This window comes from Choloepus didactylus, chromosome 2 (assembly GCF_015220235.1).
Source record: "Choloepus didactylus isolate mChoDid1 chromosome 2, mChoDid1.pri, whole genome shotgun sequence".
NCBI lineage: Eukaryota > Metazoa > Chordata > Mammalia > Pilosa > Megalonychidae > Choloepus > Choloepus didactylus.
In genome coordinates, this window is record NC_051308.1 from 233,825,389 (window position 1) to 233,848,501 (window position 23,113).

General features: G+C 34.5%; 1 protein-coding gene across 2 annotated transcripts in view; it reads right to left on the minus strand.

The window, feature by feature from the left end:
* The window catches only part of SPEN (spen family transcriptional repressor), an 86,718-nt gene that overhangs the window by 38,831 nt on the left and 24,774 nt on the right, over positions 1-23,113 (minus strand). The window contains exons 2-3 of one of the 2 annotated variants that reach the window (XM_037828420.1): positions 13,724-14,044; positions 10,179-10,655 (exon numbers count right to left, since the gene is read on the minus strand). In XM_037828420.1, coding sequence (XP_037684348.1) covers positions 10,179-10,655; positions 13,724-14,044 — 798 coding nt within the window. Of the gene's footprint in view, positions 1-10,178; positions 10,656-12,458; positions 12,893-13,723; positions 14,045-23,113 lie in introns of those variants that run through there. The other variant, XM_037828421.1, reaches the window with a different exon arrangement.

Below are 23,113 nucleotides of genomic sequence, written 5' to 3' on the forward strand. Positions count from 1 at the left end.
GGAATGAGAATACCTTTTCTCATTTTCCTTTATTTCTATGCATGGATGATCCCTTGTTCCAAGCAAGGTGAAATTATACCTTAAGAGTGACCATAGAGCCTCCAAGTGAAAACAACCCAAAAGGGATGAAAGAGAAGAACAAGATCACCAAAACTGCACTTAGGAAACTGCAAGCATAAGTAATAATGACTAGCTAGAGGTTTCAATGTCATTCCAAAAGTTGAAAACATAAGCAAGAAGTTATAGAAATTTACATTTCCTATATAGCCCTGGCATCCAGTAAGACAAAAGTATGTGTACTCCTTTATTTGTGGCTTTACTCTAATATTTCTTAGTAATGTCTGTGTATTCTCTGATCAGAAGTTAGGCTATGCTCAATCATTTAAGTCCCTTATTTCTCAAAGAGGCAAGCTAAGAGGCTCTTTATGCACCACTTAGCCAAGACACTGAAAATTTGCAATTTAAACATAATACTGGTTTGTTTTTATTTTTTTAAGAATGCACATAGTTTGCTTCCAAGTCAAATACAATTTAGCATGGCATCTTTAATTTTAAAATTGCTTAGAACTTTTACCTGCTAAATTGCTTTTTGTTCATATTTTAGACAACTTTTTTTAAAGAAAAAAATGTACATCAAGATTAAATTAAAACCCAAGATACCAAGTCACAATTTTACTCCAAAATCTTTTTCTGTTCCTTCTACCTAACAATCAATCAACCAAAATTATTCCCAGTACAATCAAATGGAAAGAATGAAAAGAGGTAAAGGAGAAAGTTCTTTACTTCAAACAGACTAACAGACCCTTAACTAAAAGCAAAGTTCCTGGGGATTTTAATAATAAATTCCCTATCACCAAACGGGATGTGCCCAAGCAGTGGTAGGGCGAAAGACGTTTTTCAAGTCTTGGCTTCTAAGGTACAGAAGAGAGTTACAGTTAAACTAAGGGGTTAATAATGGAAAGATGTATTGAAAATAATAGAGTTCATACCATCTTCTAGTCTTTGGTGTTTAGCCTTGTCATATCTAAAATACCTCATCCCTAGTAATAAACCCTCGATGTGGGCAACTACTGCACAGCTAAGCTCCTCTGTGAGCACCCCTCCACCCACCACCACCACCACCACAACACACACACACACACACACACACACACACACACACACACACACACACACCTGTGCGAGTCACAACACAGGGACCCGGCCAGTCAGTCCCCTCTCTCTGCCTCAACCCTCCCTCCCTCCCTCCCACCGGTGCTAAGGGCTGGGCAGAAACTCTGGCAGAATAAGGAAGACTCTGGGAGGTGGCAAACAGCCAATTCAAACTGGATGGTTCCAGTTTAAGCTGGTTTGAATAAAAAACAAGCAGTTCCTAGCTTTCCCCACTATATTCAGACACCATGGATGCCAAGGCAGAACACGAGCTCTCATCTTTTGTTCTCAGAACTAACTCTACCTTGCTCTCATTTCTGTAGCAGCAGATGATTTTAAATGGCAGGGTTCCCAATACAGACTAAATATGGGTCAGCTCTAGGACCTGTTTCCAAAACTGATCACTTATTCCATATAGAACCCTAAAACTGACACAACACCTACATTTTTTCAAAAGCCCTATTGAAATGCTGTACTTGACACAAGAAAAGGAAATCGATCTATTTATAGATCTTCATAATGGGAGCTAAGCCCACCAGAGCAATTAGAAAGCAAACACTTGCTTATTTTCCATATTTAGCACAAAAGAGACTTGGCTGGCTAATATGACCTCAAAAGACAGAAGACTGTGTGTAGCTTATTGCACAATATCAGACAAAGCAAACCATACAGAGGCCTAGAAAGGAACGCATTTAAAAATGTGGGCTCTTTAGTGACCTCTGCAGTTTGCCTGCCACTGAATAGGAATGAGGCAAAAAAAATTTTTTTTGGTGTACTTCTCTCCAAAGCACACACTGCTAAGCATTTATCCACGCTGCTAAAACAGCCTGCAAATTTGCATTAAGCACAGAATGAGCAAATGCTTATTCCTTTAGAAAGTAATAGTTATTTAAGACAGCCACTCAAAATAAGGTAAGACCTACTGTGTACTTTAAGTCTAATGGTGTTCTAGGGTTGCAGGCATACTAATATGCCTGCTGCTCCCTTCTCCACCAATCCCTCTCCCTTGAAGTAGGTAACTTTTTAAAGAACTTAGATACCAGTATTTCAAGAAGAATCTTTAATCAAACTCAGTTAATAAAACCACAAATTGGCTTTTACTGGATTCTATCACAAGTAAGTTACAAAATTCAAGATAGAAACTTCATTTAATAGCTGGAAAGTTTCCAAGCAAGGAATATTTTATCTTTTATTTTATTTTATCTTATTTTATTTTAAACACTGATTTTCAGCAAGACCATTCTCTCCTTTGCAAATATCAGATAATTTCAGCTATTCAAAAAAAGTAAAGACAAGACTGAAGGCCAAAATAACAAAGCAAGCAAAAAAAAAAACAAAAAACAAAAACGGTTTTGATATCTAGAAATAAATCAGCTATTTGAAATGTACCATATGGTATTTTACCTAGGTTTAAAATATAAGTAAATATTTTCATGTCAAATGAACATAAGGGACAAAAGGATATATTAAGAAACATCCCTCCAAGATGAGAACATCTATTATCCTTGACTTTGACCTCTTAAATTAAAGGCTTCACTAAACCCTTACCTCTGAATGTTCCCAAAATATACACTTCAAAGTTGCTGTTATTCAAAAAACCCATAAATACTTAATCATTTACTTTCATATTTTAGTTCAGTATAATTTACATTCTCAATGTTCTTCAAACACAGGTATCTTCTGTGTTCTCAAAGAACAACAACAAAAAATTCCCATTTCAACTTAAGTTATTCATCTTAACTGGCAGGCTTACTCAGAGTAGCAAAGAGAAAAGGATGTGTATTATGCAATGAAACTAAATTCATTAATTTCTACTTTCACTTCAATCCTATGCAGCTACAAACAAAATAGCCAGAGGGAAAAAAAAATCATTGTTCTAACTACATCATTTTTTCCCTGAGATTTAAAATACACTGTCTTTAGTGGTGATGACATTCTTCTGTTAAAATAACCAATGGATAACAAACTAGTTTGATTCCACAAAATATATCTGAGAAAAAGGAATTGCAATGCAACAAAACAAAATTTTATCTTTAACTGGATCCAGAAATTCTTTGCTATTCATTATTTTAGCTATTACTTTTAACGATAGAAATTCAGACAATTGTGTATATCTGATTACAACACACAAGTTTCAACTAGTGCTGCTGAAATCACTAATTATTAATTCCTTAAATACTTTAAGAAACTTTTACTTCATATATGTATTAAAACTGCTACCATGCCTGACTGCTTCCAGCAATTATAGCAAATTGTATAGTCAGATAATAAAATGAGCATTCCTTTTCCCAGTCAACAACTGGTTAAGCACATCTGTAAACAGAGAAACAGAAAGTACTCTTGTCACTGTTACTTTCACAATGGTTACCCTCACCTTTTCAGTCTCATCCATATTCTTTGATGATGCCGCAATTTTGAAAGATTTTCTATATGAACTTGGAAGGAAATAATTTCTCATAACTAAAATACATGAACTGCAAAACTTCCTCATGAAAAGATATTTTGAGTAAAATTCTCCCTACAGGCAACGGTATTCTATAACTTCAAATTTTTCACAAAATTATTTGCACACTTGGTCTTTACAGAATAAAAATGCTTCTTATTAGACCAGGGACTTCCATGTAAAAATAAAAATCTAGAATTCGCTCAACATTCTAATTACTATTTACCCATGATTAACAAAAAAAAAAAAACAACCAACGCCAAATTGTAGACTTTTGATATAATTTACTCAGAACATGTAATTTAAAAGAAATGTACAGAAAAGTTTCACAAATAGCACTGCAAGCAGTAAAACATATTTTTCATTTCCCTTTCAATAAAAAGTAAATTATTCTCACGAAAAGCAAATATACTGGAGAAGACAGGGGCATAAAGCATACCACATCTTAACACAGCCTAAGAGGAAAAAGCTGCTTGTTCAAACTTCTATATGCTTTTTATGTTACTTGAAGCAACCACCACAAAGGCTAATTTCATGTACCGGTTTGCCTGCCCAGGAATATTATGTGTGTCTACCTGCCTCTGTCTGTCTGTCTGTCTCTCTCTCTCTCTCTCCTCTCCTTCCCATCCTCAAGATTCTCCCATCTATCTTTCAGCATATGACAATTCAAAAGAAATTCTAATAGTATAACATCTATGCAACAAAAATTTGAGGACATTTAATCAAATACATTTTGAAATCAACTCATTCTAATTTTTTAAATTTATTTAAGAAGAAAACGTAAAAAAATGTTCAAAAATTGATTCTGGCAATGAACGCACAACTATATGACGGTCTGTGAATAACTGTACACTGTGGATGATTGTAAGGAATGTGAATATATCTCAATAAAAATATTCTTAAAAAAAAAAAGAAGAAAACATGCTTTAAAATTCTGATTTCTTTAAAGAGGTATCTAAGCATGATTTAAGGTCACATGGCTTTCTGAATGCCAGAGACAAAACAATTAGATGTCACCCATAGCTATTTTCAGGTAGTTATCTTAGCTTACTACTATATTCTTTAAAATTCACATCTAGATGTTTATTTTTATGATTAGCAAGAATAAAGTCTGTAGTTACTTGACACTTATCCCTTCAGACAAACCAACTGGGGTCAGAGGAGCAAAGAGGAAAAAGCTGACCAGAAGCCAAAGAAAAGTTTTAAGGGACCAGAAGATGGGGTAAAGCTGGAAGACACACCTAGCCAGATAAATTTAGATACATAGTAACTTAATTAGGCATATGTAGATTCTCCATTTTGGATTACCCATACTCAATGTTTAATCCAAAGTGCCAATGAACAATGTTGTTTCATAACCTTGGTGCACAAAAAAAACAATATTTATTACATGAATGGATGGCTGAATGAAAACACAAAAGCTAACTTTAGCCTAAAAAGACACTTAGGGAAGTAACCTGTTCTCAACTCCCTTCCATTATCCTTTCATCCATTTTTAACCCATTCATTCAGTAAACCTTTATAGGGTATAGAATCAAGTGCCAATTGCAACTTCAAATAAAGATGCCAGGAATCCTTTTTTAGCACTCTGATGAAGTCTATGGATCACTTTCAGAGTAAAGTTTTTAATGCATAAAGTAAAATAAATAGGAATAAAAAGGAAATGAATTATACTGAAATACAGTTACTAAAATATTTTTCAGTTTTTGTGATAGAGTAATGGGCAGTACACATTAAATAATAAGACCTACCATTGGGCCTAATAACTATCACAAATTTCAAGATAATGAACATAAACCAAATTTTGAGATATCTGCAACTAAAATACCTGTGAATTTATACTGAAGACAGAGACACACAGATACAGCACTATTATGTTTTTGGGCCTACTTTCCTTGCGAAGGCAATGCTTAATTTCAGTTACAGGTTAATAAAAAGATATAATCTTTTTCCCCTTCCAAGTTCAGAGACCTTGGAGCCAGCCCAATCATCTTTGGCTGTGATCAAAGTTAACCACTGGAAAACAAAGCTCAGTCAAAACTATTTTAAGATATTAGGAAAGCTTATGAACAAACTTTACTTCAACAGATACTTTAATTCCTTTAGCCTGTATTACAGAAAATTCTTACAAATAGGAAAAAAAATTCCAATGATAGGGAATTAGAGATATAAAGTATGCTCAACTTCAATCAGGGGCTATTAATATTTATACAGTATGACTGCGTGGTATGTGAATATATCTCAATAAAATGATGATTAAAAAAAAATATATATTTATACATTTAAGATTTTCTGTTGAAAGGCAAAGTGGCTCATTAAATGGCCATGACAAAGGAAGAAAGCAGCACTGGGCAGTACACTAAAAAGTTTATGCCATGAAGCCCCAATTCTCACCAGTTAAATAGTGTGAACAATTTTGCAGAAACAGTGGGTGTGTCGTTTACAAGGACTTCACAACTAAACTGCCATTAACCCAATGTTTACGCAATTGAAATGCACTGCTAGGAATATGTTCACCAAAACTGTAACATGGTGGATGGAGGATGATTAATTTCCCAGACACTCACTGCAGACAGAGAAGAAACATTTCCACAGATAAAAACCAAACTATATTTTATCCAATATAAGTGTTAACTTTAAACAAATTTAAAAGACTTTTGTGAGTGCAATGGCTTCACAATTATAAAGACTACAAAAAAGAATTATTATTTCTTCCAAAGGAAAACTGAACATTCACCTGAATTTACCCAACATCTCAAAACATTACACTCTGAAGCCAAAACAATTATAGAGGAGAAGACGACATCTGATAAAGGAGAAGCAGAAACCCAGGGATAATGGATAAGCTCTGAACATCAAAGGATTTTACTTCTGTATACTTCCTTCAATCACAATTTAATGACCAAATATTTTTGCTATCTACATCAATTATGTTTTATCCTTCTTGTTTACTAAGAATTACATCTATGTATTTCAAATATTTATTGAACATGTACTCCGAGAAAAGCAATATACTAAGCTCCAAGGGATGCACAAAGGAAGACTTAGTCCTATTCTCACGGGACAGCATCAAAAGACCCATCATTCGCTCACATTGCCAAAAAATTCGTTCTATTTTTTATATATCAGCATAATCTGATTTTTAATGCAACATCTCTCCCACCTGTTCCACGTTAGGCACTCTCGGTTTTCCTTCTCCAAGCTACTGAAATGGCCCCCTCACTAGAATCCCTTACCTATTTTAGTCTAAAGCACAGATTTCAACAAGCTTCTCCCTTCTCAAGATCCTTCAATGACTCATCTCTGTATATAGGATAAAACCTAAAATCATTAGCATGGTTAAGCCATTCTAATTTATTTGCTGTTTCCAAAACAGTCTTCTACCACTTATACCTCTTTAGGTTGTTCCTTCTGCCCACAATGTTCCCTGCCTGGTCTAAGCTCATCTCTTCTTGATAAAGAAGCCCAACCAAATGCCAGCCCCCAGGTCTCCCCAATAGTCAAAAATAATACTTTCTTTGTTCTCCCACTGTTCTGTTTGTGTACAGATACAAAAGTTGTCACTATACAAAAGTTGCCACTTCAATGAAACGAGAAGGAATCAAGCTAACAAGCTAACGTATGAGGTTTAAGTAACCCATTCTAAAAGCAATCTGTAAATGTAGGGCTGAAATCTGTTAGCACTGGAAAATATGAAAGGAAACCTATAGCCTAAGTAAATGTACTATAACCTCTCAGAAGAAAAGATAACATTTTAACAGAAGGAAGAATCTGCACAGACACAGGAAAGGGAAATAGTAAGAATGTCAGGAAACCCCAAGCTCAAAGGAAGAAGTTTTCTGAACCAGTAGATTTCAGTATCCTTACACCCTTGTCAGATTTGGTCCTAACAGTGCAAATCAGAGGTAACAAACTCACAAGGAGCCTGAAATGTGGGCTTTTAGAAAAGGTGAAATTCCAGGTTTTTAAACATTGACAATCATTTAAATTTAAAACACGATACAAGGCAAACTAGAGTTGTCTGCTCTACAAGAACATTCACAGGGGCAATACTCAGTAGCCAAAAGTTGAGAACAATCCAAGTGTCCATCAACAGATGAAGGTATAAACAAAATGGGGCATATACATGCAACGGAATATTATTCAGTGGTAAAAAGGAATGAAGTTCTGATACATGCTTTAATAGAGATGAACCTTGAAAACATGCTGAGTGAAATAAATCAGGCACCAAAGGACAAATATTGTGTGATTTATATGAAATAACCAGAATATGCAAATTCATAGAGACAGAAAATAAATTACAGGGTACCAGTGTCGAGGGTTGGGGTGGGGAATGGGAAGCTAATGCTTAATGGGTACAGACTTTTCTGTTTGGGTTGACAGGTGTTTTGGTATTGGATGGGGGTGACAGAAATTTTGGTAATGGAAGGTGGTGATAGTGGTCCCAACACTCGAACAAAACTAACACCACTGAATTATATATTTGAAAGCAGTTTTAAAATGGGAAATATTATGTTGTATATGTTACCGTGATAAATTTTTTTTTTAAAAAAGGAAACTGTTAGAAGGATTTGTCAGCAGGTAGATAATATGAGAAGAAAAATTTTTAATAAATACATACATACATACATAAATAGCGCTATGCAAGGCAAATTGAGCTTTGGGTTTAATTTGGTCCTCCAAGACAAATAAATGGATAAATCTGACTACCATAACTTGATTATCATAATCACCAAAAATCCTCTTGCTCACCAACTTCTTAACTGTAATTCAGTTGCTTTTTAGATTTTCTAAGTGCATTCTGCCCATCTGACAGTTATCTTTCTGACTGTAAATATTCAGAAGCATACAGCTGTTTTTGATTACGTGAGCAGGGATTCATTTCTATCATATTCGTCAGAAAGCCCCTGCATTCAATCTCTTGAACCTACAATTCAATGCTGGGGGCAGGGGGTAGATCCCAAACCACTATAAGGCCACTGTAAGTACAATGCCACGCTGAAGATCTTATATCATTGTTTCTCCTCTAATTTTAAGATCTCCACAATAGATTGGCTTTTCAGTAAGTTTTGATCCAAATGAATGCAGTGGAATCCCTTTAAATGAGGTAAATTTGGGGAAAATGACTAACACTTGAGCATCTCAGAAAATTCTATGAAGAAGAAAGTGGAACACAATGAGATTTTATAATCAGTTGATAGAGTTCAAAGGAATCTCATCAATCATTTATCTAGACCAGTTCACCAAATGAAATCAAGAGAAGTTAAGGGTTTTCATCCATATCACAGAGTTTCAAAGCTGAAGTCAGAACCTAACTCTCATGACTTCCTAAGTGTTTATTTCATTACAATATACCACATCTTCCAGAATATTTGAATTTTATCTAGACAGATGTAAAAACTTTTTCCGTTTATTAAATTTAAGAGAACTAAAGGGAGCCATTCAATTTTGTGACCATTTGCTAAGAGAAAAATAATTGGTCTGGGCATTTTAATCAGGTCAAAGAACTTGTATGTGTAAATTTAAAATACAGACCACCTAAATTAAAAACTAGGGAATCTGGCATTTACAGGTTGAATAAAACAACTGGAAATGGGATGGAATTAAAGTAACCAATTTTTTTTGCCCAAAGACTATCAATGTCTAAAGTAGTAATAACAATAGCTAGCAAGGCTTAAGGGCAGTATTTATTTACCATGTGCCAGTTATCAGGCTAAGCACTTCATATGCATTTTTTCATTTTAATCTTCACAATAATTTTATGAAGTAAGATTCCTATAAAAGATGAGAAAGCTGAAGCATACAGGGCTTAAGTAACTTGTCCAAGATTATAAAAGTAGTATGCTATTCCTTCTACCTAGATCTGTGATTTCAAAATCCATATACTGAATTTATAAGCTAAAGTATCCTGTTGAGATTAGCTTCAACTTATTATTTTCATCTTTAGAATAAAACTCCTTTAGGAAAAAATTCTCAATCAGTGAAACAAGTTTACTCAGTTTCAGTGAACAGTAAAGTTACAACCCACATTTAAAGTTGTTTTTATACTTGAGTTTATATAAATTGGCTACCACCTTGACGTTAAAATTAAACTATATATATTCATAAGTTGATTTAGTCATGTACAATAAATGAGTCAACAATATATTTCACCAATACATCTTATAACCAAATAGCTTTTAGAAATCACGAACCAAAATAATAAAAATAAGTTGGTATTACACATGCAAGAAATGAAAAACAATAAAGAGCTGCCACATTTTCAGCAGCACAAGATTTGCTTCACTCAGCTGAACACTTGTCTTCCTTTTTGACCATTTAATTTTAATATTGAGCATCTGGGGGATGAAACAGCATTTGCAAATCATCACTTAGCTTCAGGCACTTGACAGAATGGTGCACTCAATGGCCACAGGCTAATAATCAAAGTTTCTTTTTACTCCTTACATACATGATCCAGAATTGCTTTCTTTAAAAAACATTACTATGCTAAAAAACATTCCTTCACCAACCACTGATTGTTGAGAATTTTGTGTTTTATATATAACAGCTCATCTATCATAACAAAAGGCTCTTAACCTACCTGTCACTGCTGGTACTACTGCTGCTGCTGATTGAATCACTACTGGAGGATCTACTCCTAGAGCCGCTGCCGCTAGGGGACCTTGTGGGTCTAGACGCTTGGCTAGCCAGTCTCTGAGGAGACTGATTTCTAGATTGGGATGAATGCGGTGACCGACTTCTGCTGTGCTGGTAATTCCGCTCTGGCCTTCTGCCTCGTACCTCCCGGGTAATATCATCCCTGTAGATATCCCTGTGTACCACACTGGGCAGTGTAAACGGTTCCCGAGCCCTAGGTTCATATCGGGGATCATGAGCATCAAAACGGGTTGGACTTCGACTTCGAGAAGTATAATAGAGCCCATGTTGTAAAGTCCGCTCTCGAGGATCTCTATAGTAATCCTGATCGTAATGTCTTGTCCGATCAAAGCCGCCTGTCCCCCGTTCATGGTGTCCATAGGCACTATGTTCATAAGCACGCTCCCTGTTATCTGAAGTCCTGCATTTAGGAGGGGGAAAAATATTTAATCAATCAAAAAGGGGCAAGAAAAACTAAAAACAAGTCATGCAAACATTCACACTTCAGCACTGTCTGTCTCTGCAACTGGTAGGTAGTTTTCTAAACAGCATTGACCTGCTCAGTAAGCAAACACTAAAAAGCTCAACATTTTACTTGATTCAAAATTATTTTCACAGCTAAGCAATCATTATAATTATTCTCTCATGGCTAGTGTTCTGCAGGTCACTTGCTCTTTTTATTAGGGATTTTTTGAATGGTATACAGAAATTTAGCATATCTTTTCATTTTAAATTTAATGGAACAAGAAGAGACTGTCATATTAATACGAAAGTTTTTTTATACTTTCATCTGATTAAAATACAAACCAAACTTCTGATTACTTTGCAAACTTATTTTAGGTAAAATTTCAATGATACATTTTAATACAGACAAGAAAGCCCTACAGCAGTGCATATCCCAGCACTTGGACAGCACTTTTAAAGAAGTCCAGAAAAAAATTTTAATGTGTGACTCTCATTAACTTTTGACTTCTTAATTTTAAAAAAAAGACTATTCAATGTAAATTGCTGTGTCCAAACAATCATATTTAATAATAAAAATGGAATTGTGGGGAAAAAAAAAAACACACAGGATTATCAAAATATTGGGTCATATGCTATACTATAAAATTAAACTAATTAAAAAATAAGTTATTTTATCTCCTTATGCTATCAAATTCCACATAATTTTTAAAATAAAATGTTCATTCCATGATTCAATTTGCTTATATATGCATTTAATGGTTACAGGAAGTGTGTGTCTCTTGACTTAGTTGCCTAAGATGGAATTGGGCAATTCTGGAAACTGTAAGATATTTTAAAGTTACTATTAGCAATGGCTTAACTTATTAAAATATATGTATTTTTTTAGCATGATGTGAATTACCTGCCAATGTAAGGGTATAAAATTGTTGCATGTACAGTTATATACATGCAATTATATGCTGTTAAAAAATTATAATTCTATAAAGAAATCTTATGTTCTCTACTTTTATAAGGAACTAGAACTCAGCCCCTGAGTTCCTAAAAGATCATTTCACTTAAATTTCTTTCCATCTCTTGATCTACCTTCCTTCAAAGGGGATTAAGGAATCATGAAAGACATAGAATTAGAATCCCTGGACTGAAAAGTATTTGACAAAAATTGTACAGCAACTAATACGTACCCAATTTTACCTAGACGCAAAATCTTTCCACTAATCTTCATTTTCACCTACCATTTCATTTAGTAGCAATCACACCTTTCTAGGCTGTTTTTCCTTTTTCCTGCTATTATGAAAAGAAACTGACATGGCAGGGAAAAAAAAAAAGCCTTTTCTACTTAAATTTCTTTAGATAACTTTCTTTTTCATTAGCTAAAAATTCTAGAATTTAGATAGACATTTCAATGTCTAATAAACAAGAAGGTTTCCTTAAGACTTAAGAGAAAATTTCAGAAGTAATTCATTTAGCACCCTATCAAATGTTAATAATCAGTGAAAGCTTTTTTAAATGATATAATGAAGCAATAGGCAATAGTTCTAGGAGAATCACTGCTACAGTTGACATTTTACAAATATGCAAAATTCTTATCCATTAGGAAGATACAGAAGGCAAGCACAAGAACTAGCAAAGCTGAAATCTAATGGCTAGTCTTTGATTCATCTATTAGTACTAAATACTTCTAGAGTTAGTGGGGAAAAAAAGAGAGAGTTTGACTTGGGTTAGGAGAGGGGCTAATATACACAGGTCAGGACATACCAACCTTTTCCAAGTGTGGAAACACGACCTATAATCCCAATTAAATCTAGGGAGAGAATTGTGAACATAACTTCCCCAATTTTGGCCCCTCTTATGGGGGTAATCCACCTTCTTAATGGGCAAGGGTGTCAAATGATATTTAGATGAACCACAAGAAAAAAAAAATCTTAGTGACCAGACAAAATAATTCCACTGGAAGCAAGTAGTCCCAGACAAATTGTAACTCTCAAACCCCCAGACTTCTTTCTTGAGACAGCAGAAAATTATAAATTGATCCACATTTATAAAAATTTCCAGCCCTAAGTAGGAATCAGGCAGCTGGCAGAAGAGGAAATACCCTCTACAATTCCAAGAAGCGAGGAACGTGCAGTTGCTTGCCAACAGTTCACCTTTGTAGCCATCCAGCCCAGTCAATTTTGATTGTTGTATCCATAACTGATCATGACCATGTGTTCAAAGCTAAAGTACCTTTAATTGGATAGCAACTTGCTCCAGAAATGAGCTAGTAATCCTCCTTCCCTCTGCTAATGGAGTCTTGACTGCACAACATCCCATACATTCCAGCAATTAGAAAAGAATGGCTATATTCCAGGATTTAGGAACATCCATCATCTCAATTTTCCCCATTCCATCAAGAAGTATAATTCCAACAACATGGAAATAGGTAGATCCAAAATGGAAAAATCAAGCATTGCCTTCTCTCTTCTTCACCCAAGTACACATTTCCAGGTTTGAGTATTGTTTGTAGAATCCAAGCGGTTGAATATTATGGTCTGTTAGATTTTTTTGGTGACAATCCAATTTGTTTGTAAGCTTTATGTAGTAAAAATCAAGAAGCAGATTCTCAACTTCTAAATCAATCTGTAGGCTCTAATATTCCGAAAATATTCCATATAGTCCAAGCACAAAAGCTGTAGCCAAATAACTCCATCAGGAAGAAGGGATATATCCAAGGGAAGCCCTTAACATTATCCAAGAGAAGGAATCATTAATTCTAGAAGACAGGTAACTCCAAAAATGATGCTGCCACAGGAAATCTTCCACCACCTTATAACTCAAGAGTAGATATCCAACCAGCTGCAGGAAATATCCTCTATGATTCCATAAGATACCAGCCACTGGGATAGAAATCACTTCCGTTTCCAACCCAAAATAGGAAGCACTGAGAATGCCCAAAATTTTAAATCCATCTGGGGCCCCTAAATATGAGTTTCTGTTTCTCACCATATCAAATACAAAATACCTGCCTACAGAAACCTTGGAACTTACCCATCAAGTCTCCGCTCATAACGTCCTTCTCGTGCATGAAGTGATGGTGGGGGGCCATAAGCAGGCCCTCCACCACCTCCTCTGAACCCAGAAACCTCTCTACTACGAGATGCTATGGAAACTGTATCATCCAATCCCCGAGCAGCACTTGGAATGGTGCCTGGTTCATTATAATCCGTGCGTAGGTCTCTATCTCCCATTTTGTTGACTGAGTTGTGAGCTTTCTGTGCACTTTTGATGTCCACAAAATCCACAAAGGCAGCCACTCCTCCTTCAGATCCCCTCTTGGGGAGAATTTTGACACTTTCCACACGGCCATATCTGGAAAAAATAAAGTCAACATTATTTCTGCTTATCAATAATTTTCCACTATGAGTTTTTAAAAAACCTTTTTTTTAGATAATTTACATTTTGTATGTATATCAAGGGGTGTATCTGCAAAGTGGTTCTCTTTTTCACACACAGTTTTCTCTCTCAGGGCAATTATTTGCAAATGTTTAAACCATATTACTATATTACTCTCATTTCTTAAAAATAACAGTAACTAAATCATTCCTAACCTTTCCAGAACACTTAGCTGAAATGAATCTCTCAGAAGTTTTAGATATTCTTACATTCCCCAAAAAAAGGATATCGAGCTTAAGACAGAACCAAGGTAATCTAAAAGCCTTTAAAGACTTTTGTTAAAATAAACCTGTAACTACACACTGCTATTTCATTAAGAGTTGGTAATTATATTTTATGTACTTATTTTAGAAAGGCCGGCACAAGCTCTTTTAAATATAGCATTCTTATTTGCTGACAATCCGAGATTCTACTTTTACGCTTCCTCTGAAGAAACTGATGACATTATCAGAAAGCAGAATTTTTCTTCTTCTATCCCCTGGCTTGACTTATGTTACTACCTCTCTTACAAAGGAAAGAAAATTCTAAATTCCAGTTTTATCAGGCATCTGAACTATAGAGAAGTAATTTAACTGTTTGGTGCAAATGAACCAAGGAAAGAATCTTCTTAATTTCGGGAAAAAAAACAAAAACAAAATCAAATAGTTTTTTCCATGAAAACATAAAAAAAAAAAAAAAAAAAAAACAACTTTCTGATGTATCTGACAAAGGACTAGTATATATATAAAGAAATCTTACAACTCTTTTTTTTTAATGGACAAAAAATTTGAACAGATAACTTCACCAAAGATACATGGGTGGCAAATAAGCACATGAAAAGATGTTCAATGTCATTTATCACTATGGAATTGCAAATCAAGACCACATGATATACCATGTCATGCCGACTAGAATGCTAAAATTAAAGAGACTGACTGTACCAAGTGTTGACAAGGATATGGAATAATTGGAGTTCTGCTGGTGGGAATGTAAAATAGTACAACCACTTTGGAAAACAATTTGGCAATTTCTTAAAAAGTTAAACATCCATCTACTATATGACTCAGTCATTCCACTCCTGGATATGTGCACAAGAAAAATGATAGCAATATCTACACAGAGATCTGTACAGGAATATCCATGGCATTTTTATTTGTAACACCTCAAACCTGGAAATCACCCAGTGTCCATCAATGGTTAGGCTTTTATCCCTATTATTCATTCCAGCAAAACAGCTATTGTGGGAGGTCACCACTGGATGGCTAATATTCATCTCAAACTTAATATAAACATAAAAGAACTCCTGATTTCTTCTCCCTCAAACCTGCTCCTTCTGAAGTCTTTCCCTGTCTCAACAAAGGAAAATTAAATCATTTCAGTTGTTCAAGCAAAAAACCTGGACCACTATCTTGGTCTCTTTCTTTAACACCTCACACATCCAATCTATCCAGATTCGACTAGGAATCTAACCCCTTCTTACCACTTCCAATCCTGTTATCCTAGTTTCTTAACCTGATGATAACTGCAGCAGCCAGGGCGAACCTTTAAGAAGGTGAATCAAATCAGATCCCATCTCAGAGGAAAACCAAAGACCTTACCATGACCTACAAGAACCTACAGGGCCTACCCACTTCCCTTCATCTTCTATCCCTTCCCTCCCTTTTCTCAGCTTCAGCTGCAATGGCTTTCTGGATGGTCCACAAATTTGCCACAAATACACCCTGCTTCTTTTGTCTTTCTCTTTGCTGTTTCCTCTCCCTAGAACATCATTCCCATCAGATACATAAGGTTCGTGCCCTAATTTCCTTTGAATCTCAAAAAGTGGCTTTCTGTGACCACCCTCCCTAAAATACCACGTGTGCTCCCACCTGCACGTAAACACCATGACTCTCCTATCCTCCTTGTAACCTACCTTTATTTTCCATAGCATGTACCACACCACCTGACCTACCTTATTGTTTACTTGCTGTCTTCCCCTCTTTAAAATATAAGCTCCACAAGGGCAGGAACTAGTTCTGTTTTGTTCAGTGCTGTACCCTCAGCGCCTAAAAGAACACTGCCTGGTATTTAAGACGTACTTAAAAGGCCGCTCACAATCTAATAAGGAAAATAAATATTTAAATCAATTTAGTGAAATGTGAGAAATGCTATACAGAAAATGTTGGATTACCAAAATTTATTCAGGGGCTCTGTATTTTTTTAGGGCTTTTCCAGAGTGATAATTACTGATAACAACTAAATCTTAATAAAAGCTATGATAGGTTTATAATGGGTTTACAGACATACCACGGCAAGTAAAATATTTACATTGTCAAGCAATTCAATGCTGAAAAATTTAAACCTATCCCCTTTTACACATGGCACTTGGAAATCAACATTCAGTGCTTCGTTAAATCTTACACATGTGAAAATAAATGTATTAACTGACTTGAATGGAAGAGATGTAACTTAATCACATGGCCTATGTCAAAAAGCATTGTGAAATATTATACCAACCAAATATACCTCACTTAGAACTGTCATCAAAACTGTCCTAACACTACTGATTTTCTTTACAAATAAAAAAATTAATTTTATATAAAGACATTGATGGGTAAGTCATTTCTTCAAGGAAATTAAAGAGGAGCTCCTGGGATTTTAAAAATTTATTAGAATATGATAAAGTAAAATCTTAGAATCAAATTTTATGCCTCAATTAGAATAAATTGAATGGTGATTTTGATTTAATAATCTTATCATAGAAGTTACGTGAAAAGATTACAAATAAGCTTATGTAAATACCCAAACTTAGTTTACTAAGTAAAAAATGAAATGGTTTGTATATTCCGTTTAAATTTCCAACATTCTACTATGCAGATTTACACAACAGATCTACCCAAAGTGAAACATCACAATTTCTTAACTATATATTTAATCAGAAACTTATTTTCCAAGCAAAGGAAATGTACATATTTTTTACACATACATTTCTATGTATGTGTAAATGGTGAGTATATGTGTGTATGAGTATGCGAATATGTACGTGTATGTGATTACTGTAAGAAGCCTCTCCTCTTCTCCTTCTACTCAGATAGTGCTTTGTTTTAGAGACTGGGTCTGTATTGGTGACAGGCAGCAACTTAGTCCATGTATATTGTTTCTTTTAGAAAGAGGAATTTATGAGACAACCACTATTCACTTTCAGTGGCTTTTTGCAGAGAATTTTCAAAGCCATATTAACAAAATTTTTTCTTGTCTCAATGGACCAATTAGCATTACTTAACAGTATGAATGTTAATTATCTGGTTTAGTAATTTAAGAAGACTGGAGTTCTTATATTGCAATTTGCTGAAGAGAAACCAAAATAACCAAATGGTAACTCCAAAAAGGTATTAGTTTATGATGGCTTTTAATTAGATTAGGCTTGGAAAAGTAACTGTTAGAGTACAAGTAATTTACAGCTGTTGCTTATAAATGCTTCTTTGTGCCTTTTTCTTGCTTTTCCTAAAAGGTGGATTTACAGGAATTAAACCTGAGATGTATTATTTATTAAAGCACCAGTTTATGAAAGGTTGTTTTCTTCCTGCCATCAAGGTTATTAGAGACATAGCCATTCTTTGTTTCTATTATTTATGTTTCACCATCTTATAGTGTTGATACTGTAATTATAAGAAATATACCCCTAAATACATAAAATAAATATTAGATAAAGTCACATATTTGGTTACTTTGCATTCAGCAGGTCTGTGAATCAGATCACATGAAGCTGTAAAGTTCATGCAGTAGATTAGCTATTAAAGATAGTTTAGATACCAATTGTATATGAGAAAGGGCAAGGGGCTGGGGTTGATATGGGCCTTCGTAATCTCTGTGGCTGAAAAGAGGTGTGATTGGTTGACCATGAAGAATGAGACTGAAAAGATTATCTCAGAACAATTTCTCATTATGTGCCTGCAGTAGGGTGTATTTATTGCTGTGATAGAAAGAAAACATTTTGAAGAGAATGTGATGTTAAGAGCTTTCCTTTGCTCTTGAAGGCTAAAACATAAAGTCTACTGGAATAACTAAATGGTATCACAAATAACACAACTCAAAATCAGATGTAGCGGTTATTACTATGGAGTAATTAAGATCTCAGAAGAACTAAATCTTAACTGTGTTTAACAGTAGAATGTAGGAGGCTTAGTGGATACCTGAAACTATCAAACTACAACCCAGAACCCATGAATCTCGAAGACAGTTGTATAAAAATGTAGCTTATGAGGGGTGACAATGGGATTGGGAAAGCCATAAGGACCACACTCCACTTTGTCTAGTTTAGGGATGGATGAGTAGAAAAATAGGGGAAGGAAACAAACAGACAAAGGTATCCAGTGTTCTTTTTTACTTCAATTGCTCTTTTTCACTCTAATTATTATTCTTGTTATTTTTGTGTGTGTGCTAATGAAGGTGTCAGGGATTGATCTGGGTGATGAATGTACCACTATGTAATGGTACTGTAAACAATCGAAAGTACGATTTGTTTTGTATGACTGCGTGGTATGTGAATATATCTCAATAAAATGAAGATTAAAAAAAAAATTAGATTGGTTTTTTTTTACAACTTGAAAAAACCCTATCAAGCAAAGCAAATGCCAAGAGGCCAAAAACAACAGAAAATCTTGATGCATATGATAAAACCAGACAATATGGAGAACCCAATCCCAAACACCCAAATCAAAATATCAGAAGAGACACAGTACTTGGCACAATTAATCAAACAATTACAACTGAGGAATGAAAACATGGCACAGGATATTAAAGACATGAAGAAGACCATGGAAGAGGATAAAAGGGACATAAAGAAGACCCTAGAAGAGCATAAAGAATAAATTGCAAGCTTATATAAAAAAATAGAAGATCTTATGGAAATAAAAGAAATTCTTGGCCAAATTATAAAGATTCTGGATACTCATAATACAAGATTAGAGGAAGCTGAACAACGACTCAGTGTCCTAGAGGTCCACAGAACAGAAAATGAAAGAACAAAAGAAAGAATGGAGAAAAAAATAAAAAAAATCAAAAAGGATCTCAGGGATACAATAGATAAAATAAAACGTCCAAATTTAAGACTCATTGGAGTCCCAGAAGGGGAAGAGAAGGGTAAAGGTCTAGAAAGAGTATTCAAAGAAATTGTTGGGGAAAACTTCCCAAACTTTCTACACAATATAAATAAACAAAGCATAAATGCCCAGCGAACTCTAAATAGAATAAATCCAAATAAACTCACTCCGAGACATATTCTGATCAGACTGTCAAATAGTGAAGAGAAGGAGCAAGTTCTGAAAGCAGCAAGAGAAAAGCAATTCACCATATACAAAGGAAACAACATAAGACTAAGTTGTGACTACTCAGAGGCCACCATGGAGGTGAGAAGGCAGTGGCATGACATATTTAAAACTCTGAGAGAGAAAAATTTCCAACCAAGAATACTTTATCCAGCAAAACTCTCCTTCAAATTTGAGGGAGAGCTTAAATTTTTTTACAGACAAACAAATGCTGAGAGAGTTTGCCAATAAAAGACCTGCCCTACTTCAGATACTAAAGGGAGCCCTACCGACAGAGAAACAAAGAAAGGAGAAAGAGATATGGAGAATTTTAACAGACATATATAGAACCTTACATCCCAAATCACCAGGACACTCATTTTTCTCTAGTGATCACAGATCTTTTTCCAGAATGGAGCATATGCTGGGACATAAAACAAGCCTCAATAAACTAAAAAAAAAACAAAAACAATTGAACATACTCAAAGCACAACCTCTGACCACAATGGAATACAAATAGAAGTCAATAATTTTTGAATTGTAACTCCACTATTTACTTCCTACATGATATAAAATACACAAACTCTAATGGCAAATCAGTGGTTTTGAACTCAATGTAAAATATGTAATTTTTGACAAGAACTATATAAAGGTGGGGGAATGGAGGAGTATAGGTACACAGTTTATGTGTCCTATTGAAATTAAGTTGGTATCAAAGAAAAACAAGATTGTTATGGATTTAAAAGTTTAATTTTAAGCCCCACAGTAAACACAAAGAAATTATCAGAGAATATGACCATAGAGATGAAAAGTAGAGTATGGGTTAAGAGAAATGGGGGAGGGGCAAGAAATGAGTGTAGGGTTGCTGTTTGAGGTGAAGGGAAATTTCTAGTAATGGATGGTGGGAAGGTGATAGCATTACAACATTCTAAATGTGATTAATCCCACTAATGGAAGGCTAGGGAGGGGGTGGAATGGGAAGATTTAGGCTGTATATATGTTTCCACAATTGAGGAAAAAAAAAAAAAGTCTAAATAGATGACAACTGAATGCCAAGGATGACCGTGGATGGGATCTGAGGATGGAGGACAGGAGGCTCAAAGGGATACAGTTGAGACATACGGAAAAGGAAATATAGAATGTAAGCTTTGTATCATTGTTGAATCTCTTGTACTTCTTAGTTGCACTTAATGGGACTGCATAAAAGAATGTTCTTGTTCATGGGAAGTGTATATGTGAATTATAGTGTATGTTCAAGGATGTGTGCAGCTAGCTCTCATGTTCAGAAGACAGAGCAATAGATGATGGATGATAGGGAGGGAGGGAAAAAATAGCAGTGTGACAACATGTTAAAGTTAGTTGATCAGGGTATCAGGGGAAGGGGGGTCAGGGAATGCTGGAGTTCTGTTTATGGGGTTTGTATTGTTTTTGCAACAGTTCCTATAACTTTGAATTTATTTCAAAATAAAATTTTAAAAAAATCTACAGGGTTCCTATTTGAAATGATGGAAATGTTTTGGTAATGGATAGTGGTGATGGTAGCACAATGTTGTGAAAGCAATTAACAGCACTGAAATATATACCTGAATATGATTAAAAGGGAAAATGTTAGATTGTATATATGGCAACAGAATACAAATTTTTAAAAAATCTGTGGAACTACACCACACAGTGAACTCTAAGTTAAACTATGACTTCAACTGATAGTACAATTATAAAAATGTGCTAACATCAATTGTAACAAATGTTCCACGGCAATGCAAGATGGTGGTGGTGTGGTGGTATAGGAAAATCCTGTATTTTATGCTTTATTGTTCTGTAAACACAAATCTTCTCTAATAAATAAATAAATAAATAATCAAGTAAATAAATAAATAAGGATTAAGCTGTAACAACATGCAAAACCAAGAAAAAAAAAAAAGAATGTAGGAGGCTTACAGCACAGGCTGAATATACACACATACATCATAACACACAAACACAAAGAGATGATCAACTATACGTGCTCCGCATTGTGCTAAATGCTGTGGCTATAGCTGTGAGCAAAGAATCATGGTCTTTGCCCTTGTAGAATGTTCATTCTAGTTCATGATGTATAATTTGGAGTAAGAAGAAAATTAGCTGAGTGCAAGCATGAAGAATGGGTGATGACATTACTTTAAATAGGTTGATCAGGAAAAAGTGTATGCCAGGACAACAAATTTATCAACCCGGAGGATTATACCAAGGTAAGCTTATCAAATAATGCACATGCTTTTGAATTATATACCATGTGAATATCATCTATACAAAAGCAAATAATGTAAATGTTTAAAAATGGAAAATAAATAAAATTATATTCTGAAAGCCACTACAAATACTAAATTCCACAGTTCATTTATTCATTCAACCATGTACAACTGACTGTCTGCAATATGCTAGGTACCATAACAGGTCACAAGTGTGCAGTAAGTACAACCTGCTCTCAAGGAGCTTAAACACTAATGCAGGATACAGACAAGCAAACACACCTTTATCGGTATATGGATGAAATGTGAAGTGACTGGGTTTTTGTCCTTAAATTCTCAATATCATAAGTATGTACCAAAAAGAGAATATAAATGGAGAAACTTAGAGGGGATAAAAGTAAATAAATGATGAGAAATGGAAGGAGGGAAAAAAAAAAAAAAAAAAAAAAAAAAAGCAACAGCCAACTCCCCCTCAAAAAAAGCCAATTAACCAACGGATGATATAGGAAAAACAAACGTTTAAGCTTACATTCTATATAATAAAGAGCTAAATGAAAAAGAATGGATATAGAATGAGGAACAAAATACTCATATAATGGACATAAATAAGTATTCAAAATAAAATCAAAGCATACTCCTTCCTCACAATGGCAGGCTCACTGTTAACATCATTTTTGCTTAAGAGTATATTTTAGAAACAAAACACAGATTTATCTTATAATTTAACAAAGGAGAAGTTCATCAGGTATTTCAAATCTACACTACTCGTATACACTGAAAAGACCGGAAACTCCCACATTAAATACCATAAGCAAACAACAACAAAATCCAATAACAAAAAACGTTGCTTAAAATCTTCATATCCATGAAAACTCAACTGGTAAATCGATATCTGATTTTGTCTATTCTTCCCAAAACAATACATTTCCTTTAGTATCCAAGGATTCATGATGAACCATTTACTTGACATTTACTAATTAAAAAAGAAAAAAGGAGCAAGAACAATCAAACTACATTAGATAATTCCCTTTAACAATATGAAGCCTTTGGGGCATGTTTCCAGAGAACTATGGAATATTTTCCCACAATAAAAACAAAATATCAGTTTCTAAAATTATATGCTCACTGGTTGTGATAAGTTAACTCATTTGTAATTTTTAAAGAATAAAGAAAACCTAAATTTGAAAAAACGTGAGAACATAAAGCTAGGAAATTTGCTTGATTGCTACAAGCTGCAGTATAAAACAATCTAATAAGTCTGTCTTCAAAAACACAATTAAAAAACTGAACACTACATCAGATTACTAATTTATCAGAATATTAATTTGGTCAAAAAGCCTTCAGCATCACTAAAATGATATTAAATTGAGCAACATACAACATATACTGTATTTGTTTTCAAGACAGAATAAAAAATTACTCAAATATTCCCAGGTTTCCTAAAACATTTTATCTTACAACATTTGACAACTTATATAAGTACTGACCCTAAC